This window comes from Gobius niger, assembly GCF_951799975.1.
Source record: "Gobius niger genome assembly, chromosome: 3".
Taxonomy (NCBI): Eukaryota; Metazoa; Chordata; class Actinopteri; order Gobiiformes; family Gobiidae; genus Gobius; species Gobius niger.
In genome coordinates this window covers 25,123,581-25,141,716 of record NC_136854.1, presented here as the reverse complement: position 1 = coordinate 25,141,716, position 18,136 = coordinate 25,123,581, and the positions used below count along the sequence as shown (strand labels likewise).

The window sequence follows — 18,136 nt, the reverse complement described above, 5'->3', positions numbered from 1 at the left end:
CTGATACATGTGATCTATGTGATCCGTGTCAAACTGAGCAGATATGGCAAAACACAGCAGAAGCTGAGAGACCGGGGTCCAGTGATCATCCCAATGTAGGTTATACTGAAGCATCAACAGAGTTTTCTCTGAGGTGCAGGAGGAAATGTTGCCTGACTATTTGACTCAGTCAACAGGCCTGTATTATGGACTGACTCCACTTGAGGTTAAGCATATGACAGGTTAGAGAGAAAGAGAGACATTGTTCTGGATGGTTCTTTTATTTAAATAAACCTCTATTGGAAGCATATCACATGACGTGCTCTTTGTTTTTATTTCTTTTGTCTAACTGTTTGTACTATGTGGCAAGTCCACACTGAGCTCTGCTGCTAACACTAAATGCACCTGTACATCTGTAAAGATTAGAAAATGTCTTTATCATATACATATATATTTAAAATCTTCTTTATGCATCCCCGTAGTCGTATAGTTTTAAAGTTTGTATATTTCTTATTTCTTATTTATTTCAAGGATAGCCCCGTTGAGATGAACCATCTCTTTTTCAAGGGGGTCCAAAATAACAAAACATAGCAAGTATTGTCACATACATACAACAGTCACATACACATAACAACATAACATAACATAACATAACATCACAAGGTCTCATGTCTTGCTCCCCATCCCCGCCCACCCCACCAATGTCCCCCACTTTCAATACAAAACAATATTAACAATAGGTATAAAGAGAAAATAAAATAACATAAGAGAGATAATTGTAAAAAAAGAAAAAAGGAATAATAATAAAAGGTTACAACATTGTTTGGACATTAGGAAAATGCTAGTAACATTGACATTGACATTTTAGATTATTGTACAAGGATGTTTTGAATAGATGTAGAGATGTAGTTGATCTAAGTTCTATTGATGAATTATTCCAGTCATATGGGGCTTTATAACGAAAGGCTTTCCTGCCTACCTCCTTTTTTACATGTGGCACTCAATAGAACGGTTGGTCCAGATCTCTGAGTGCGTATGATGACGTGAAAGGAACCATATGCTGTTTTAAATATGTAGGATTATCATATCGAATACATTTATAAATTAGAATAATCCAGTGGAGCCGTCTTCTGTCTTTGGGTTGTAGCCAGTCAAGTGTGTTGTACATAGTACAGTGATGAGTCAAATAATACATCGAAGCACAAATCTGCAGAGCGAGTTTGTGAGTGTCGTCAGTGGTTTAAGAACAGCATCTGTGGTGTTTTGGTAAACAATGTCTCCATAGTCGATTATTGGTAGTATGAGTTGCTGAGCTATTCTTTTCCTGATATCGAGGGTAAAACAGTTGATAGATCTATGTAGTTGACCAAGACAAGCATTTACTTTGTTCGTTACATATTCAATATGGTTTTCAAAGGTTAGTTCTTGGTCAAGCCAAAGTCCTAAATATTTAAATTTATCTGTGTTTTCAATCAGGTTTCCATTTGAATAGTGTATATTAAGGCTCTGCAGAGAAGTGAGACGATTCTTAAAAAGCATACTGTAGGACTTCTTGTTGTTAAGTACCAAATTATGTTGAAAAAGCCAAGATTGAATATTGTTAAAGTCAAACTGAAGTGATTCTTCAATGTAACATTTATTCATGTGCGAACTATAAATTATTGTGTCATCAGCATATAGGTGATTTTTTTACTTTTTAATAACTTTAGATAGATCATTAATATATATTGAGAATAATAATGGGCCCAGTGAGGACCCTTGGGGCACCCCTTTACTCACTGTGACTGTATCTGAGGACTTATCCTGAATGATAACAAATTGTCTTCTTCCGTGTAGGTACGAATTGAACCAAAGTACTGCATCTCTGGAGAGGCCAATTGAGTAAAGCTTGTCCAGAAGTAAATAATGATCAACAGTGTCAAATGCTTTTGTGAAATCTAGAAATATTGCACCAGTGAGCTGTACATTATCAAAGGTTGTATAAATATTATTGGTAAGATCAAGTAATGCTGTTGTAGTTGAGTGATTATTTCTGAATCCCAATTGACTTTGGGACAAGAAGTTGTGTTCATTGACAAAGGAAGATAGTTGAGTAAAAAATTATTTTTCAAAGATTTTTTTTTATAGTTTACTTTTATCTAAATTATGTGTTATATGTTTCATGTTGCTCGATTAAACCGAGAAAAAAATCTAGTTGGGGAACCTGTTCTCAAACAATGGCAATTATTCTGATTTTACAATATTTGGGCAGAATAAATAAACACAAGAAGATTATAAATATCGAGGTGTCTGTGAATGTTGGGCTAAATGTTTTGTAGTGTGGCTTTTGCTTCTGGTCTATTTATTCACAGTTGAAACCAAATCTTATTAAACAGTGGAGGCAGGTGATGCGGTTTGGGCAGTGGCAGTCAAACACTCGGGCAACTATCAAAGTTTTGGGATGGAAATAAAATATACCCAATCACGGTCCAGCAGCTCACTTTTCCATCCAATCACAGGACAGGCATTGAGTGTGGGCGTGTCCCACAACAGTGCGGCGGCGTTGGCGGCGGACTGCATCATCCTCCGCGGGCCGAGCTGGTTCGGTTGAGAGGGTGCTGATGGTGGGGGAGTACCACTGATGAGAGAGCGGGCCACACAACACACCACTCCAGCTCATATCAAAGGACTATTACTTTTATTTTTCAAACACCCATACACCCCTGGATAGTTTTCCTTTTGTCGCTGCGTGTGGTAAGTCCGAGAGAAACGGCTTTTCAATGGAGGATGCGAGGGTTAGCAGCAGTTAAGTTAGCTAGCGGATTATTGTGCCATGACTTTTCAATGATGGAGGACCCGGAGGCTGTAGCTAATGTTAGCCAGCCGGCACCCTTAAACTTGTGCTTCTATGTTTTATTTTTAAATTGTATCATTCATTTCTTTGTTGGTTCTCTGAAATCATCGGTGTACGACAAGCGCTCGTGGCGTGGTCATTGTCTGCCTGCCTTTATCCCGTTATCCACACGTCTGTTTGAACCACCCACACCCATGATGGGCTGGGGAGGCTGCTCATTTTTAATTTCTAACTTATATTTCGCATATTAAACGTGCAGTCGCGTGGCTGATAAACGGGTAATGTGTTTTAAAAAGCAGTAATGGCCTAATTCAAATATTTGTTTTTTTACTTAGCTGCCTAATCCGTGTTATCGTCCTTGTGGCATCTTTTTCAGCGGGGGGGGGGACATAAAGCATAGCACGACAACTTTGAGCTAAGCCAGGCTAACGGGCTAACACATTCCCAGCCACTGTCTGAGTGATATAGACTGCAAGAAAATGATAATCTACATTTCCCAAAGTCTAATTCTGATAACTGTTGCAAAAAAATGCTGACCATGTGAAATGTTTCTGGACAAAATCTTACTGTCAGTGTAATAGACTATCCCTTATTTCTGTGAGAGCAATAGTTTTCAGCTGTCAAAGGGATGCAGTGACAACAAGGCAGCCCGCAGCCGCTCTGATCCCCCATCCCGTGACCTGACCCACATTTTTGCCTAACCAGCGTCTGATTTAAGCATGTGGGTATTGTAGGTTAAATGTCTTGCGGCAATAACAACATAATCACTGTATTTGAGGTTGTCTCACATTGATGCTGCGAGGGCCTAGTGAGGAGTTAGAGGACATTGAGCTCATAAATGTTTAAGTTTGAGCAACAACAGATATGATTAATATCTCAATGCAGAGTAAACAAGATGTTTGTGTGGCCTTGCATTTATTTTCAGTAAAATGTTAAGCATATTCAAGTATTGACTAAAACATTCCCCATTGTAAAGCAAGTAAGATTTTTTTTGTTTTTTTTGCTGTTTGTGAAAAGACAAAACTAATATGCAGCTTTAGTTTTGCATACTAATGCTGCATACATTGGGTAACTGATCAAAAGTGTCTTGACGTCTACCTGAACTGGGCAGGTTTTCTCCAGTTTGGCTTTACCCAAATCTAACAGCTTCTAAAAATAATAATAAAAATAGCAACAAAAATAAGACAAAAACGAGGATGAAAATGCAACAAAAGAGCGAAAAAAACGTAATGAGAAAAAAGTGATGGAAAAGTGACAAAACTGTGATGAAAAGGCAGCAAAAAAGCAGCAAATGAGCGATTGAAAAGACAAAACAAAATGTGACGCAAAAAGTGATGAGAATGTGACAAAAATGTGTGACGTAAACGCAAAACAAAAGCACAATGAAACATTTTTAAAAAGTGACGACAACACGGCAATAACGCACGGAAAATGATTTGTTTAGATGAGTTGTGTAGGTCTTAGCGTTTACCTTTTAGATTTGGGTAAAGCTGAAGTGGAGAAAGTGCACTCGGTTAAGGCAGGGGTTGAGTGGTTAAGAAATGTTTTTTTTGTTTTTTTGAGTAGTTATATTACTTACATTTGGCAAAGTCAAAGAATTTGCTGCAAACAACAGTTAGTATCTCTAGGGGGGAGGCCGACCGATATGGGTTTTTCTAAGGCCGATATTTTGTGATGTTTATTGGCCAATGTCGATATGCTCGCCCGATATTTTTGACTGATATATTTTTTATCCATATGTCTGTTGTATAATCCTGTACAAACAAATACTTGGCCGCTCCAGCACTGGCCGATTTTACTTTATTACTTTAGGCGATCCAGTCATAGTTTCTGTCCCAGCTTTGATTAGTTGTGCATTAGCATATTGTTACAAGCCGCGGCATTTTGCGCTGTGATCAAAAATACAATAGTGGAGGTTAAAACTAACCAGCAATTGAATTCTCCAGATTCTGCACTTCAAAATGACATGCAGCATGTCCGTGTCCATTGACGGAGAGTGAAACTTGTGTTTAACAAACTTGAAGCTAACCAATTTTCATTGCGATGTTTCTCATCTCCTCTTAGGCCAAGGGAGTTGTGGAATGACTTGTATTAAAGCCCTGACTTTGCTCTTTCCAATGCAGTCTCTATCATTTTCGGTCCCAAAAATATCGGCTTTTTTCGGCGCTATATCGGCCGAAAGCCAATATTGTAAAATCCCCAAATATCGGCCGGCCTCTACTCAAGGGTAATATGTTTAATGTTGGTTATAATTACATTTATTATAATAACAGTTAGCACTAATGCTTTATTACTGCATGTGGCGCCTCATATGATTCAAGGTGTTGTAAAGTTTATAATTTCATAAACATTAACAAACGTATGCTGGTTTCAGGTGGCATCTCGTGTAGTGCCTGAGGTTCCCAGTAGTGATGTCACAGAGAAGTGGGCAGGAGGACCCAGAGCGGTACCTGTTTGTGGACCGCGCCGTGGTCTACAACCCAACCGCTCAGGCCGACTGGACCGCCAAGAGGCTCGTGTGGATCCCATCAGAGAGGCATGGCTTCGAGGGAGCCAGCATCCGTGAAGAGAGGGGAGATGAGGTGGTGGTGGAGCTTGCGGAAAATGGGAAGAAGGCGATCGTCAACAAGGATGACATTCAGAAGATGAATCCACCAAAGTTTAGCAAAGTGGAGGACATGGCGGAGCTAACCTGTCTGAACGAGGCGTCAGTGCTGCACAACCTGAAGGATCGCTACTACTCTGGACTCATATATGTAAGTATATCATCACAAACTAAAGCCAAATTTGTATTAAGCTATGTTCACATTTGGGCGGCATGAAGCAAATCCTGCACTCATCTGAAAGTGTTTTAGTAAAAGTCAAACTACAAATGAGTTGATAACGCTTAAGCCTAGATTTATAGCTAAAATTGTACCAAGAAATTTTATACATCACCTGCACAACACAGATGTCAGATCCAAGTGGACCTAGTCTGGCAGACCAGCAAATGTGTACATTGCCTATAGGAATTACTAACGTGAGGACTGTAGCCCAAGTTTTAGCTAAGTGTCGCTCTGGCTAAGACTTCCCCAGCCTTGCCTCAAGTGTGTTCATACTCGAGTAATAATTTGGTCCTAAAAACATTTAGCAACCCTTGTGTGGGTTGCTGTCCCTCCATCATTCAGTTGTTCACATGTTATTACAGTGCTGGATTGGTTGGTATGTGCGTGTGTGGAGTCAAAGGGCTTTAAATATGAAGTAATGACATGAACACTCAATGATGATGTCACTATTTCCTGTGAGGATGAGTATAGCTGATGTGACTGCCATAGTTTTGCGACTGTGCACTAGCTTCTTGTAGTGAAACAAAAAAGTTATTTAGTCACCTAAAAGAAGCCTCTAAGAACTTAAGTGGCATGTGTCCCGTGTGAGGGTTTGTTGGAACGAGGTGCAGTAAGCCCTACCATGTGGTCACCTCAAACTGTGGCCTCCAGCCAAGAGATCTGTTGGTTTTCTATCGGCAGATGTTGTTTGTCACTGTAATCGGACAATGATAACCTTGAGGTAAAAAGTAAGAAAATGAAAGTGCTGCTTGCATGCAGTGCTGTTGCATAACTTTGTGCCTTCAGTGAGATGATAGCGGTTCCACTCCTACACAGTGCAAATAATAGCTTCCCTCACTGTTCACTTCAACATCAGTTCAGTTTTATCAGGAGCCTGTGATGACTCATGCTGTAATGAAGCCCTCAGTTCTTTTTGTTTTCTGATCATCGACATTTAAGTGATCATGTGTGCGTCAGTCTTATAAAACCACATTTTGATGTAAGGCAAAATGTGGGGTTACAAAAAGATCTCTTAGCCTTGGAGTTCTGGTATTGGCACCCTGTCCCTGCTTTAGGCATTATTACAGGAAAGGAGATCCTGAGACTGTGCTGCTATGATGATAACAACATTTTTAGTCCGATATATTGAGGCTGGAAAATATTGCCATAAACAGTATAATTGAGGACCACTTGATGTCACTGAATTGAGCTTAAAACATGGACATCTCTTGTTCGTGACCGGCCTAGCTGCAATCCCAGTTTTAAGACTTGAAATGGAGGAGAAATCAAATTGTATAGCTCCCTACAAAGTCCAAACATGGACTCAATATAGATTAATTATGTATTTGATTTCTCCTCAAAGCCACAGTCCTCATGTGCTCAGCTTAATGAACAAGGAGCTCTCAGTGGATTGAGAGGGTGCACGCTAAAGTTCTCTGGTCAGCAGACTCTGCATGTTTACACTTCTAGCCGAGTCAAGTCAATACAGCGCAGTGCTGACATAACCTCTCATGTCCATCTTTGAATTCAGGCTCTAGATTCTGTAATACTACACTGACTAAAACAGGGAATACTGGATTATCTCTCCCGCTAGACCTTCCATTCATAGCCAAGCCCATCTAATCCAACCTAATGGCCCCGTAAAAAGGGGGGTATGCATGTGGCAGTAATGGCAGTCCAGTGCATTATTAAATGCAGGTCAAATGCACATCCCTTTGTTGGTAATGTGACTACAACCATGTGGACTCTACTTGGCTCAGGGCTATGTCTCTGACTTCTCGGATTAGCGTTGCATTGTTTAAATCAATTGTTATTGCAGAAATCATTTGTCACACAATATTACGCAAACGTCCTGGTCTCTATGTGTTATTTTTTCGCTGGTGTCACATTATTTCATGATAATTTCATGTTCGTACTAGTTCGTACTAGTTCGTACTCGACCAATATGGGTTTTTGTAAGGCCGATGCCGATATGCACGGCCGCTATTTTTTTTTTTTTCAAATTTCTTGTCTATAATCCTATATGAGGCAGCGGGCGTTTTATTAGGGGCAAAAGGCTGATTTATGAAAAACATTCCTGTCCTGGTTTTCTCTGAGTGAAAAAGTGAATGGTCCTCTTTTCTCCAGGGTGACATCAACATATACAGTCTTAATTTTTTCTTGCAAAAGAGATGTCAATTATCAATTATATCAATCGTTAAAATAATGTAAAAACATTGAACGAGGATCACTTGACTATTCTATTTCCTTTCCAGGCTTTAGGTTGCACTAATATAAACAACTTGCATAAGGTGATCTGATGATTTTATGTTTGATCAGTTATTTCATAAAATAAAATAAAACACTGCTGCAGTGGTTTTAGTTCATTTCTTTACGTGATCCAATCATAGTTTCTAGTCTTGCTTAGTTGATGTTAGCATTAGCATTCTGCCGCTGGCTTTTGCACACTGATGCTAACTGCAGCATTTTGCGTGGTGATCAAAAATACACTTGTGGAGGTTAAAAATAAAACCGAGTTAACTTAATAGCTTATCTGAATTTGAACTAGGGCTGGGCGATTATGGAAAAAAAACAAGGATTATTTTCCCCATATTGATTTTTTTGTGTAAAAGAAAAAAACAATAAATGTGGTCTGTCGTGGACGAGCATGTAAACAGATGCTGCGGCCAAACTGAAAACTGCAGCTAACTTATGAGCAAAAACAAACTACACACTTCTAGCGTCACAGTACAGCATCCCCTCACAACAACACACAAAAATTGGAATGTTTGAAGAATGTCAGAGGCAGACAATGAGCGCATGTTTGTGTGCAGAGCTCAAAAGGCCACAACGTCACCGAGTGAAGCGCCAACAACTTATTATGTTCATAAAGACATGAGTAAACCGCGCATGTATTAGTAAAAAAGACGATCAAACTTACAATTCACTGTTAGAAGTCCAGCTAATCCACCGCTGCAGTCTCAAAACAAATCCACATGGTCCAAATAGCGATCGATCGTTTTCCATCTTCTAAAGTATAAACTCTTCATCCCCGTGGGCACGTCCTGGTCCTCTGTCAGTTCCCCGCGTGCTTCTGTTTTGTCCTTTAGACGAGTTAACGCAACTTTGTAGCTGATTTTACACTCCATATTTTTTTCCAGAATGCGTCAGGACCGGCCAATTCTCCTCGATTAAAACGCACCACGCGATTATCGTGATTGACCTTAAAGGGACTATACAGAGTTTAAAATTGTTAAAACTAAGTATTTTCCTCCCAAACATGTTCCAGCAATGTCCCAATGTGTAGAATGAGCTCAGACCTGTTCACCACAAAACCCTGCGCTGTCACTCAAAACGTTGTTACTTCGGGTCTGAATTGCTGTCATGCACAAGCTTAATATAGAAGGTGCAGTTACATGTATGACCTGAGGTGGCGGTAGTGAGTATAAAATGGCCAACTTTAATCTAGCCCCTTTATTTAAAATCTCGATTAGATTAAAATTCTATTATTTGCCCAGCCCTAATTTGAACTATATCGATATATGCGATATGGTCTAATTCCATATCTCATTTAAAAATATATCGATATATCTTAAATATCAATATATCGCCCGGCCCTATTTTCACATATAAATTATATGTCGAGTCTAAAAGGCTTTCAATTCTCGCCGCATTTCTGTAAACCTGCTATTGTCCAGCTGGTGGTAGAAGTCCGCAAGGGGAAGCTGCTGATGTTTGATGCGCTCCGAGTCATCACTTTGCAAGTCAATAAGCTCCAACTGCACCTGGGGTGGCGCATCCTCAGGGTTCACAGTAAAGGAGGGACGAACAGCGTCATGTCCTTTTCAATGGTCACAAAATCACGAAAGCGTTCATTAAACTCCTCCATAAACGAGGCGATGGCAGTTGAGTATTTCTTTGCTTTGTAGGTCGACTAGCTCCTCAGTTATGTTCAGGTCAATGTCCACTCCTCTCAGAAATATTAGTAACTGGGCAGTGTCAGATACATCTCTACTTTCATCACAAACTAGGGAAAAGAAATAAAAATTGTTCCCTATAGCCCCTAGTTCAGATGAAATGTACTCGACCCCGCACTATGGGGGGGAAACATTTGCAAAGTCCTCTTTCTTCTCGGTAGAAATGTTTTCCACTATTTTCATGATGCGAATAAATTATAAACTCGCCCTCCACTATACGAGCGATCGCGATGTCGTCACATCCGTTGGCCGTGGTAGGCATTTTACATGTTCATATTTGATAAACATTTTATTAAAATCCTATAATCAGCAAAAACAATGTCCATAAACAGGGCATTGCTTCTCTTGCGCTGTAACAGATCTATCATTTTATAAAACCGAGTTAGAGGCCTGGATGCATCAGCTGCCTACCAAACATCCGGCGAAAATAGCGGAAGTAAACAATAACAGCGATCGCTCGTATTGGCTTGCCATGCTTGGCGATAGCATACCACCTCGCAACTTGCTTTGGTGACATTTTCATTAGAAACTCGCTGTTGAGAGGAAAGTACAGTTGTTTAACTTTGTCAACACGGTGTTGCTCCGTTAGCTTGTCATGCATTACCATGTTTTGACTGATAATGTTTTTTTACATTTAAATCTTTGTACACCCGACAGTCTCTTGGCATATATTTGGCAAACACGGTTGTCATTGAAATCAGTGAAAAAATATTGCAATTTCCATTTATCTTGAAGCTTACAGCTTTCGCAATCAACTTTTCTCATTTTGGTTACAGAAGCCATAATCAATATCAAGGCGTCTCATGTTTTGTCTGTGGTGAGGTGCGCCCAGTCACAACATGCATGTATTTTTAGTATCCAAGGAGGGAAGTTGCGCGTCTTCAAATATTCCGAGTGCTAAAGCCCAAAAAATATTTTTTTTTAGAAAAAAATGTAAAGGGTAGCACATCAATAATTCGTATATCCAGACAGAAGTACTCGCATATTTCTTTATTTGGTTACAACAAAACAGATTAAACGCTAACGCGTTTCGGCATAAGCCTTCCTCAGAGTGTTGCATGCATGTATTTTTGTCATCAAAAGTAGAGTACATTGAAATCGCATAATTATAACCTAATTTAGCGTGTGTGTTTTTTTTTGCCTTAATTTCAAAAACTGTGTAGTGCTACATTTAATGACGGACTTTTAGCATGTTTGATTTAACATCTTGTTCATTCATGTCTTTGAGAAGCGACAGATTTCACTGACAGGCAATTTGCATATAGTTTTAGAACTATATTTTCTGTCGTCTTGTAACCGTAATTCTGGCTTTGTTACCGAGAAGAGCTGTAAAAACGAGGTTGGCTCCTTGTCGCACATCAAGAGGTTTTTTCATTTCAACTGTCAGATTAGGTATAAAACCTAATACCAGCTGATGTTCATAAAATGTTGGTCTTTTTTTATGCATTTTTGAACGTGGGTGGGAGGCGACGTGCCAAGAAAACTCAAAAAACACATTAGATAACTAGATGAAAAAAACCTTTGTGTGAACACTTTGTGTGAACGCCGAAATCCAGACTTGTTATTTACTAGTTTCTCTCGACAGTCGCACTAGACGTTCGGCGGCTAATTCCTTCTAGCTCAGGTCTGTTAACCCGCTCAAAGTAATCTACTGAGGCACGTTAGGAGTCGCGCAGTTCACCTCCAGCAGAATCACTTAATTAAAGGGAGAACTAAGCAAATAAAATAACTGAGCACATTTTTCAAACAAACTGACCCAGTGCCTGGTTATGGACGAGGTTTGAGCCAGATCTACAGTAATCCCTGAAATGTTCCCTGGGGTGCTCCAACAAGGACGGCAGGCTGAGTCATCTGTGGCCCAATGCCTGCCCTCATGCTGGGATGGGACACTGATCCGTCTGCCTGGCCTGGTGCCCACAGCAGGGGGTGTTGTCATGATGGTCCCGTAGCGAGTCCTTCATGTCAAGTTCAAAGTTAGTCCTTGTTATAAACAAAGTGATTTAGTGAATAAGACAGTGCTAATGGGCAAGAAACGTTACGGTCCAAGATCCAACCAGGGCTGCACAAAGTGATTGTCAGGTGGGTCAATAACAGTAAGACATCGCAAAATCAATGACGGAGATTGACACATTTTTGCTGACACAGCCTAAAAGAAAAATGCAAGGTAACTAAAGCATGTGCCAAAGTCCTTATGTAGCTTATTTTTGTCCTGATTTATTATGTTTTATGCCCTGTTATCACATAATTTGATACATATTGCTCACATTATGTTTGAATTCAAGTCTGCTGAAATGGTTTGCTGCATAAAACATTAACTGCAATATTCAAGACAGTAGTGGTATTATTACTCTAATACCCGCCTCATTATAGGGTTTCATCATTTGCGCAGTTGATTATGTCTCTACTGTATTTTGAGACGAGAATCTCCCCTTTAATTGGTATTTTCTGATTTTTCTTTGGAACGGACCTAGAATTTCACAAATGTTAAATGGTCTCCATTCATGCAGCGCTTTTCCACTTACATAGGCACTCAAAGCGCAAACCCATGAAGATGAAATGATATGTTTATGTCAGGGGAGGGTGATCTATCAAAAAAGGTTTTTCTTCAAAGCCTGTTACTTTCTTTTCATTGGCTGAATATGTTGGGGCATGTTTGCACAGGGCACTTGTTCTCTCGGCTTTTGTCACACACCGACGCACACAATAGACTGGTCCTGTCACTGTTATTTCTGGTTAATCTCAGGCTTAAGTTGTTGGTGCAGTCCTGGCGGCCCTGCAGCAAAATACTACTGAGAACAACCAAATACAAAAAAAAAAAAAAATCACCTGAAATATTGAATAAATACTTTAGATCCAGTCAAAGATGCATGACTCGGGAGTGTGTTAATCCCAGTGTTTAGTGCTGATGGGCAGACATGTCAGGGATTAACCCTGTCCTACCTCACTGCATTTCACAGCCAACAGGCCCCGATACAAGCCATGCCGATATGGCTTGTATCGGATTAGAGGCGTCTCCTCCTCCATCTGAACTTAATACTGTAGTTGTTATCTTAAAAAGGGAAATCTAACTAATATAATTGACAAACTGTAAAAACAAAAGGTTCCAAGGAGTGATTTGATTGTGAAGACTTTCTGTCTTTCCCTGATTATTACAACCCACACAAATAGCCATGAAAAATATTATCCTTCATGTTTTGTGTGTGGATTTTCTGTGAAAGTTTGAATTTTAGTTTAGTTTGACAATTTCTGTGATGTTAATAGTTTCACTTCCTTATTGGACACAGACAGGAAGTGACATAGATAGAGGGCAAGCAAGTTTAAACTGTTGCTGTGCCAACCATGTTATGTTAATCGGAAATGGGTGAGCTTTAAAGGAATAGTTCACCGTTTTTCCAGACTGAGATATGTTCTTACCTGAGCTTAGATGAGTTGATACGTACCTGTCTGGTCTGTGCTTACCCGTGGAAGAGCTTGGTCGCTTGTAACTTCACCCCATTTGGAGCTATAGGAATATACTGGGAGAGGCCAATGCTAAAAGCATCTTTGGTCTTTTTGCGTGACTGAGTGCACGCACAAAGACCAGGCAGGTACGCACCAACTCGTCTAAGCTCAGGTAAGAACATTTATGAGTATGGAAAAACTGTGAACTATTCCTTTAAACTTCTTTGAAAAATAACTTTATGCCCAACATTTCTTCATCTATTTGCTGCTCCACTGAAATAAAATAATAATTGTCTGAATAAGTCATGTTTTCAAATGCATTAAAACTTGTCATATGCACTTTAAGGTCTAAATCACAACTAACTTGAGTTTTTGTCTTTCCACAGACATACTCCGGCCTCTTCTGTGTGGTCATAAATCCCTACAAAAACCTACCCATTTACTCAGAGAACATCATCGAGATGTACAGGGGCAAAAAGAGACACGAGATGCCCCCTCACATCTACGCCATCTCAGAGTCTGCATACAGGTGCATGCTTCAAGGTAAGACTGTTGTTTATTCTCTACGAGTCTTGGTTCTGAAAATGTTCTCGAGTTTGTCCTGATAAAGTCAGTGATGTATAAATAATACAGCGAGTAAAAGGACACAATAGTTTACAATAATAATAAACTTGCAGTGCTTGGACTTTATATTATGATTATTATATATGTATAGTTCCATAGCTGCAGTGTTAATGCATCTATATTTGATGTTACTGGAAACAATCAATACTTTAAAAAGTGCCTTCCTATTTCAAAATGACGGTACTTGTTATGCCCGGCTCGTCGATAGCCTGAATATGACCTTGTGCTCTGTCTCTCCATAATGATTGAGACTAGAATTATTCAAGCTTTTATCAACTGAAAGGTTATTGGGTTGAGAATAATTGCTAAGCAGAATGTAGGTTTAGGAAAGTTGTGTTATGTTGTGACGATGGGGTTCACACTTCTTGTACGGGCCGGGTGTGGGACATCACTTAAATACATGTTTTAAGGTTCCAAAACTTCATAAATGGTTAGCTAATAGTTCACCAATTGTTTATTCAACGAAAACATGCAAAATATCATGTTTATTTAAGCCTTTTGTCCGTTTTTAATAAAAAGAAATTCCCAACATTTCTGAGCTAAAGTTCCCATTGAACAAAAATGTATTGCGAATTGTCCGCCCCTTTGAACACTACGTTCTGGGCCTGATCATTGTGGGGGTTGTCAAAAAGCCTTACCTAAGTTTAATCAGCTTGTGTCTTAAATTACTACAAGAAGCTCCTGAAGATAAAAGAAAAATGTCCTCAACTCAACCAGCTCAGTCCAGTCAATGCTTTGTTATGTGAAAAGCTCCTCTACGGTTATTGAACAAGATGCGATAAAGAGACATGTAATGCAAAGTTATAGTGCACGAGCAGTTCATTGGTTGTAGTTTGATGTAGTGTTTGTCACATGACTCTCAAGTGCGACATTAAATCGTGACTTCAAAGATCTTGACAGTAGCCGCTTCCTTTCTCTGCGCTATGAGTGACGAGGATCAGTAAGAACAGAGGATGACCCCATTGTGCGCCACAAAAGCTCTTTTGTGCAGCTGTGAGGGCCGGCCATGGGGGTGGTGACTAACTGGACAGTCCCATCAGCTTTTGCTCTCTGCATGTTTGTACACAGACGGACATTTGGGTTTTAGACGTATACCGGCTTCTCCGATATTTTGAATTAGAGCTTCAAGATGGATTGCAATCAAGTCTCCCAGTTGGCTGATGTACGGTGCGCATGGTTGTGATTCATGCAGAAACATTTCACTCCTGGAGTGCTCTAATGCTGAGCCACAGTCAGCTGTTTGTCCAAAACAACAGTCTGGTGTGGAGCCCAGCTGAAGTCGAGTAAAACCTTGGGCCTGATCTTGAGTTTCTAAATGTAAACTTACGAGACTTGCACAGCAGTGCTGCCTCCCAAGAGTTTCCTTCCACAGACTGTACCAGAATATTCTGGTGCTCGTGCTAGTGTTTTGATTACGTTTCTGCGGCGTGCAGAGTCCTGCGCTCTTAAATACTGGCACTAGATCATTGTGCTCTCTCACCCAGGACATGGACAGTGTTTAAGCACAGTGGGAGAAATAGTTTATAGTTTGTCCTGTGCATGATGTTAATGTAAAGAACAGCAGAGCAAAGGCAGTTAATCGATGTAGTCAGCACTTGTAAACGGAAGGCCTCCGCTCTCCCCTTTTTTTTTTCTAGCCTGAGGCCGACGCACCGTTGTTTGTACGCAAAACACCAACTTTGCCTTGAGCAACCGGTTAATCAGTTGACCATGAACACCATTATCACCTTCTATAAAACCTATAACATTTCATGCTCAGCTGGGCCAATACATTTCCAGTTACGATCAAGTCAGAATGAACAGTGTTGTGAATAAAAAGGAGGTTTGTAGGTTGAAGATTAGCGGAGGCCAGATGCTGCTCAGCTGTGACTCTGGGCGTTTAAACCTGCTTAATATGAGTTCATAGTAATTGTTGGAAAACCAATCCATCCATTGTCATGTCATCCTGTGCCTTTTGTTGTTGTTCAGACTTTTGCCACATCCCATTTTAAACCATAAAACAAATGTGGTGAACGATTGTCAACTTATATTTACAGCTCAATCAAAGGTGTGTGAACCTTTGGGCTATGGGTTAGTTTCCCCTCCTCTACTGTGAGGTCGGTCAGTCTCAAATCAACAAGGCACATTACGAGAGCACATCTGTCATCGATTAGTCCGCTTGAAAGTCCTCAGGAAAAAATCTTCCAAGAGACCAACTCAAGTTTTCTATTATATTATTATTATTCTAATAATAATAATATAAGGATGGAATTATAATAGAACTCCAATGTGGGGTTTTCCCAGCCCCCCTGCATTTTTGAAAATAGGGGGTCTTTGTTTTACCTTAACGCAGAAAGATTCCCGTCTCTGAGATTTCCTGCGTGTTTATGCAGGCCATTAGGTCAAACCAGCTTGATCCATCTTGGCTTAGTGAGTTTTTAAACAGAGCACAGCTGTTTGATTTTGCTCCCAGTCTCTGCTGCCGTCAACAATAAACACAATGGATGAAACAAATCTGATATGATTAACCTCATGCTTGTAAATCATTATTATTAAAAAATGTGGATATGAATTCCTCCATCTGTATTTATTTGTGTCCTTTTGACCTGGGATTTGACACGTGAAACTGTGTTAATATTTTAACTAAAACACAGGTTTATACATTATTTGCACTGTAAGTCCTGGTGAACTTTGTCCCATTTGGGGAGTATGGTTTGATTAACCTGCCCTGAATGAAGTAGCTGTCGGCCAATATTTGATATATTGCACAAATTAATCAACAATTTGATTCAAATTTGATTAATTGCACATGTCTAAAGTATTGCTAATAACATTCATATTATTTGATGTAATAAATTTGAGACTGGCCGTGTCATTCCTTATAGTGATTAAAACAGTTTCATCAACATTACGTGTAACTCTAGCTCAGATTTCATTAAGACTTTCTTCTCAGAAATGGGTGAAACCGATGTGTTTCCTCTGCATTAGTTTCCACAGAGCTGTCTGGACAGTCTGAGGATCTGCTGTGCCCCTGGTACAATAATGATGTGTGGCTTTAGGACTGAATGCTTGGACATCCTTATTGACAGATGCTGACAGATGTTGGAAAAGCATTTTAGCCATCAGTGTTTTGATTGGCTTTCGAGAATTTACAGCATAATAGCAGTATGTTTAGTCTATGTTTAGTCTATCTGTGTGACAGGACAGAAAGCAAACCCTGAAGTAATTTCCATTAATGATGTGTATTCCTTGTTCTGTGCTTTTAAGAGTCAAAGCGATGTTGATGCTGCAGCACCACTTATTGACTCGTTATTCCATGAGGCGTATTAATGAGAGCTAGGTGAGTGTTTGCACTTAAGTGGCACTCCTAAAACACAAGCTTAAAGCTGCACTGCCTCAATTGCTCCGTTATCAAACCGTAAAGGTAGAGGTAGTTGAGTAAAATCTCTCGGCTGTTGAACAAATGCGTTTCTAGCTCTCACAGACCCTCCCGCACATCCCGATTGTTCATGTGAGTTAATTAGAAGCTCATCTCAGGGACAGAGTTGAGCCATGAACAGGACAGATCGCTGATGCCGACGCTGTGCTCATTATTTACCGTCTGACTTCCTGATTCTAGGAAAATGCGATAGATTTAGATACACGAGGCATGTAGATCTATGGTGCTAAATGAAAGTTACTCTACTACAAGAATATAATTTGATTACTGCAGCTTTATGTCTCTCTGAGCTCAGCATGATTGGCTCCGTTCAGACCTCTCCTGCCTCTTTTAAGAAAAATAACACACAGAGCTGCACTAGACGCCCTCAAAGCTCCAAATTGCAGAGTATAACAGTGTAATAATCAATTGCACTGTTTCCTATGACTGAGCTCTGACTTCAAATATTCAGTGACCTGACTGAAGCTTTAATGGAGTCATGTGAAACTGTGAGCAACCATGAAAATGGCACAAAGGAGTCCTTATGACCATCAAGTAATGTAACAGAATAACCATTGGGAACTGTCCCCGGTCAGTAATCAGCAGAGAGCAGTCTGCAGAGGCTGTTGAGGTCGCTGCCGCGGCGTGGGGGATTTACAGCGCGCACCCACAATGAATGAACGTCAAGCGTGTCTGCTGCCAAAGAGATAAACAAGAGCTCACTGCGTCTGATCCTCATAGTGCAGTGAACGAGTGCTTTGAATTGTGGTTGCATGATTTGGGAAATTGCTATTGCTAATCACAATGTTTCTGATAAATAATGTAATTGATGATTAGCTCTACATTTTATATTTTATATTTTATATTAGAATAAGCGCACAATTTAAAGTTGTAAATGTATTGAGCTGCATGTTTGGTACTCAGCTCACAACTGGCAGGTTGCATTACGAGTTTTTATTGTTACTCCTCTTTGTGTTATTATGTTTTATTATGAGTATTATTTGTTTTGCAAAAGTTTGAGCTTGAGTTGTGACCTTTCAAACTGTGATTTCAGTTCAGTCGCACTTAGTCTTGCGACCCGACTGGGTGGATGAGATGCTTT

General features: G+C 39.9%; 1 protein-coding gene across 3 annotated transcripts in view; it reads left to right on the top strand.

Annotated features, from left to right (window-relative positions):
* The first annotated feature begins 2,531 nt into the window (after positions 1-2,531).
* The window catches only part of LOC306961542 (myosin-10-like), a 36,285-nt gene continuing 20,680 nt past the window's right edge, over positions 2,532-18,136 (top strand). For all 3 annotated transcript variants that reach the window (XM_079554310.1, XM_079554308.1, XM_079554309.1), the window contains exons 1-3: positions 2,532-2,712; positions 5,187-5,568; positions 13,400-13,556. In XM_079554310.1, coding sequence (XP_079410436.1) covers positions 5,224-5,568; positions 13,400-13,556 — 502 coding nt within the window. In that variant the 5' untranslated portion in view covers positions 2,532-2,712; positions 5,187-5,223. The remainder of the gene's footprint in view (positions 2,713-5,186; positions 5,569-13,399; positions 13,557-18,136) is intronic.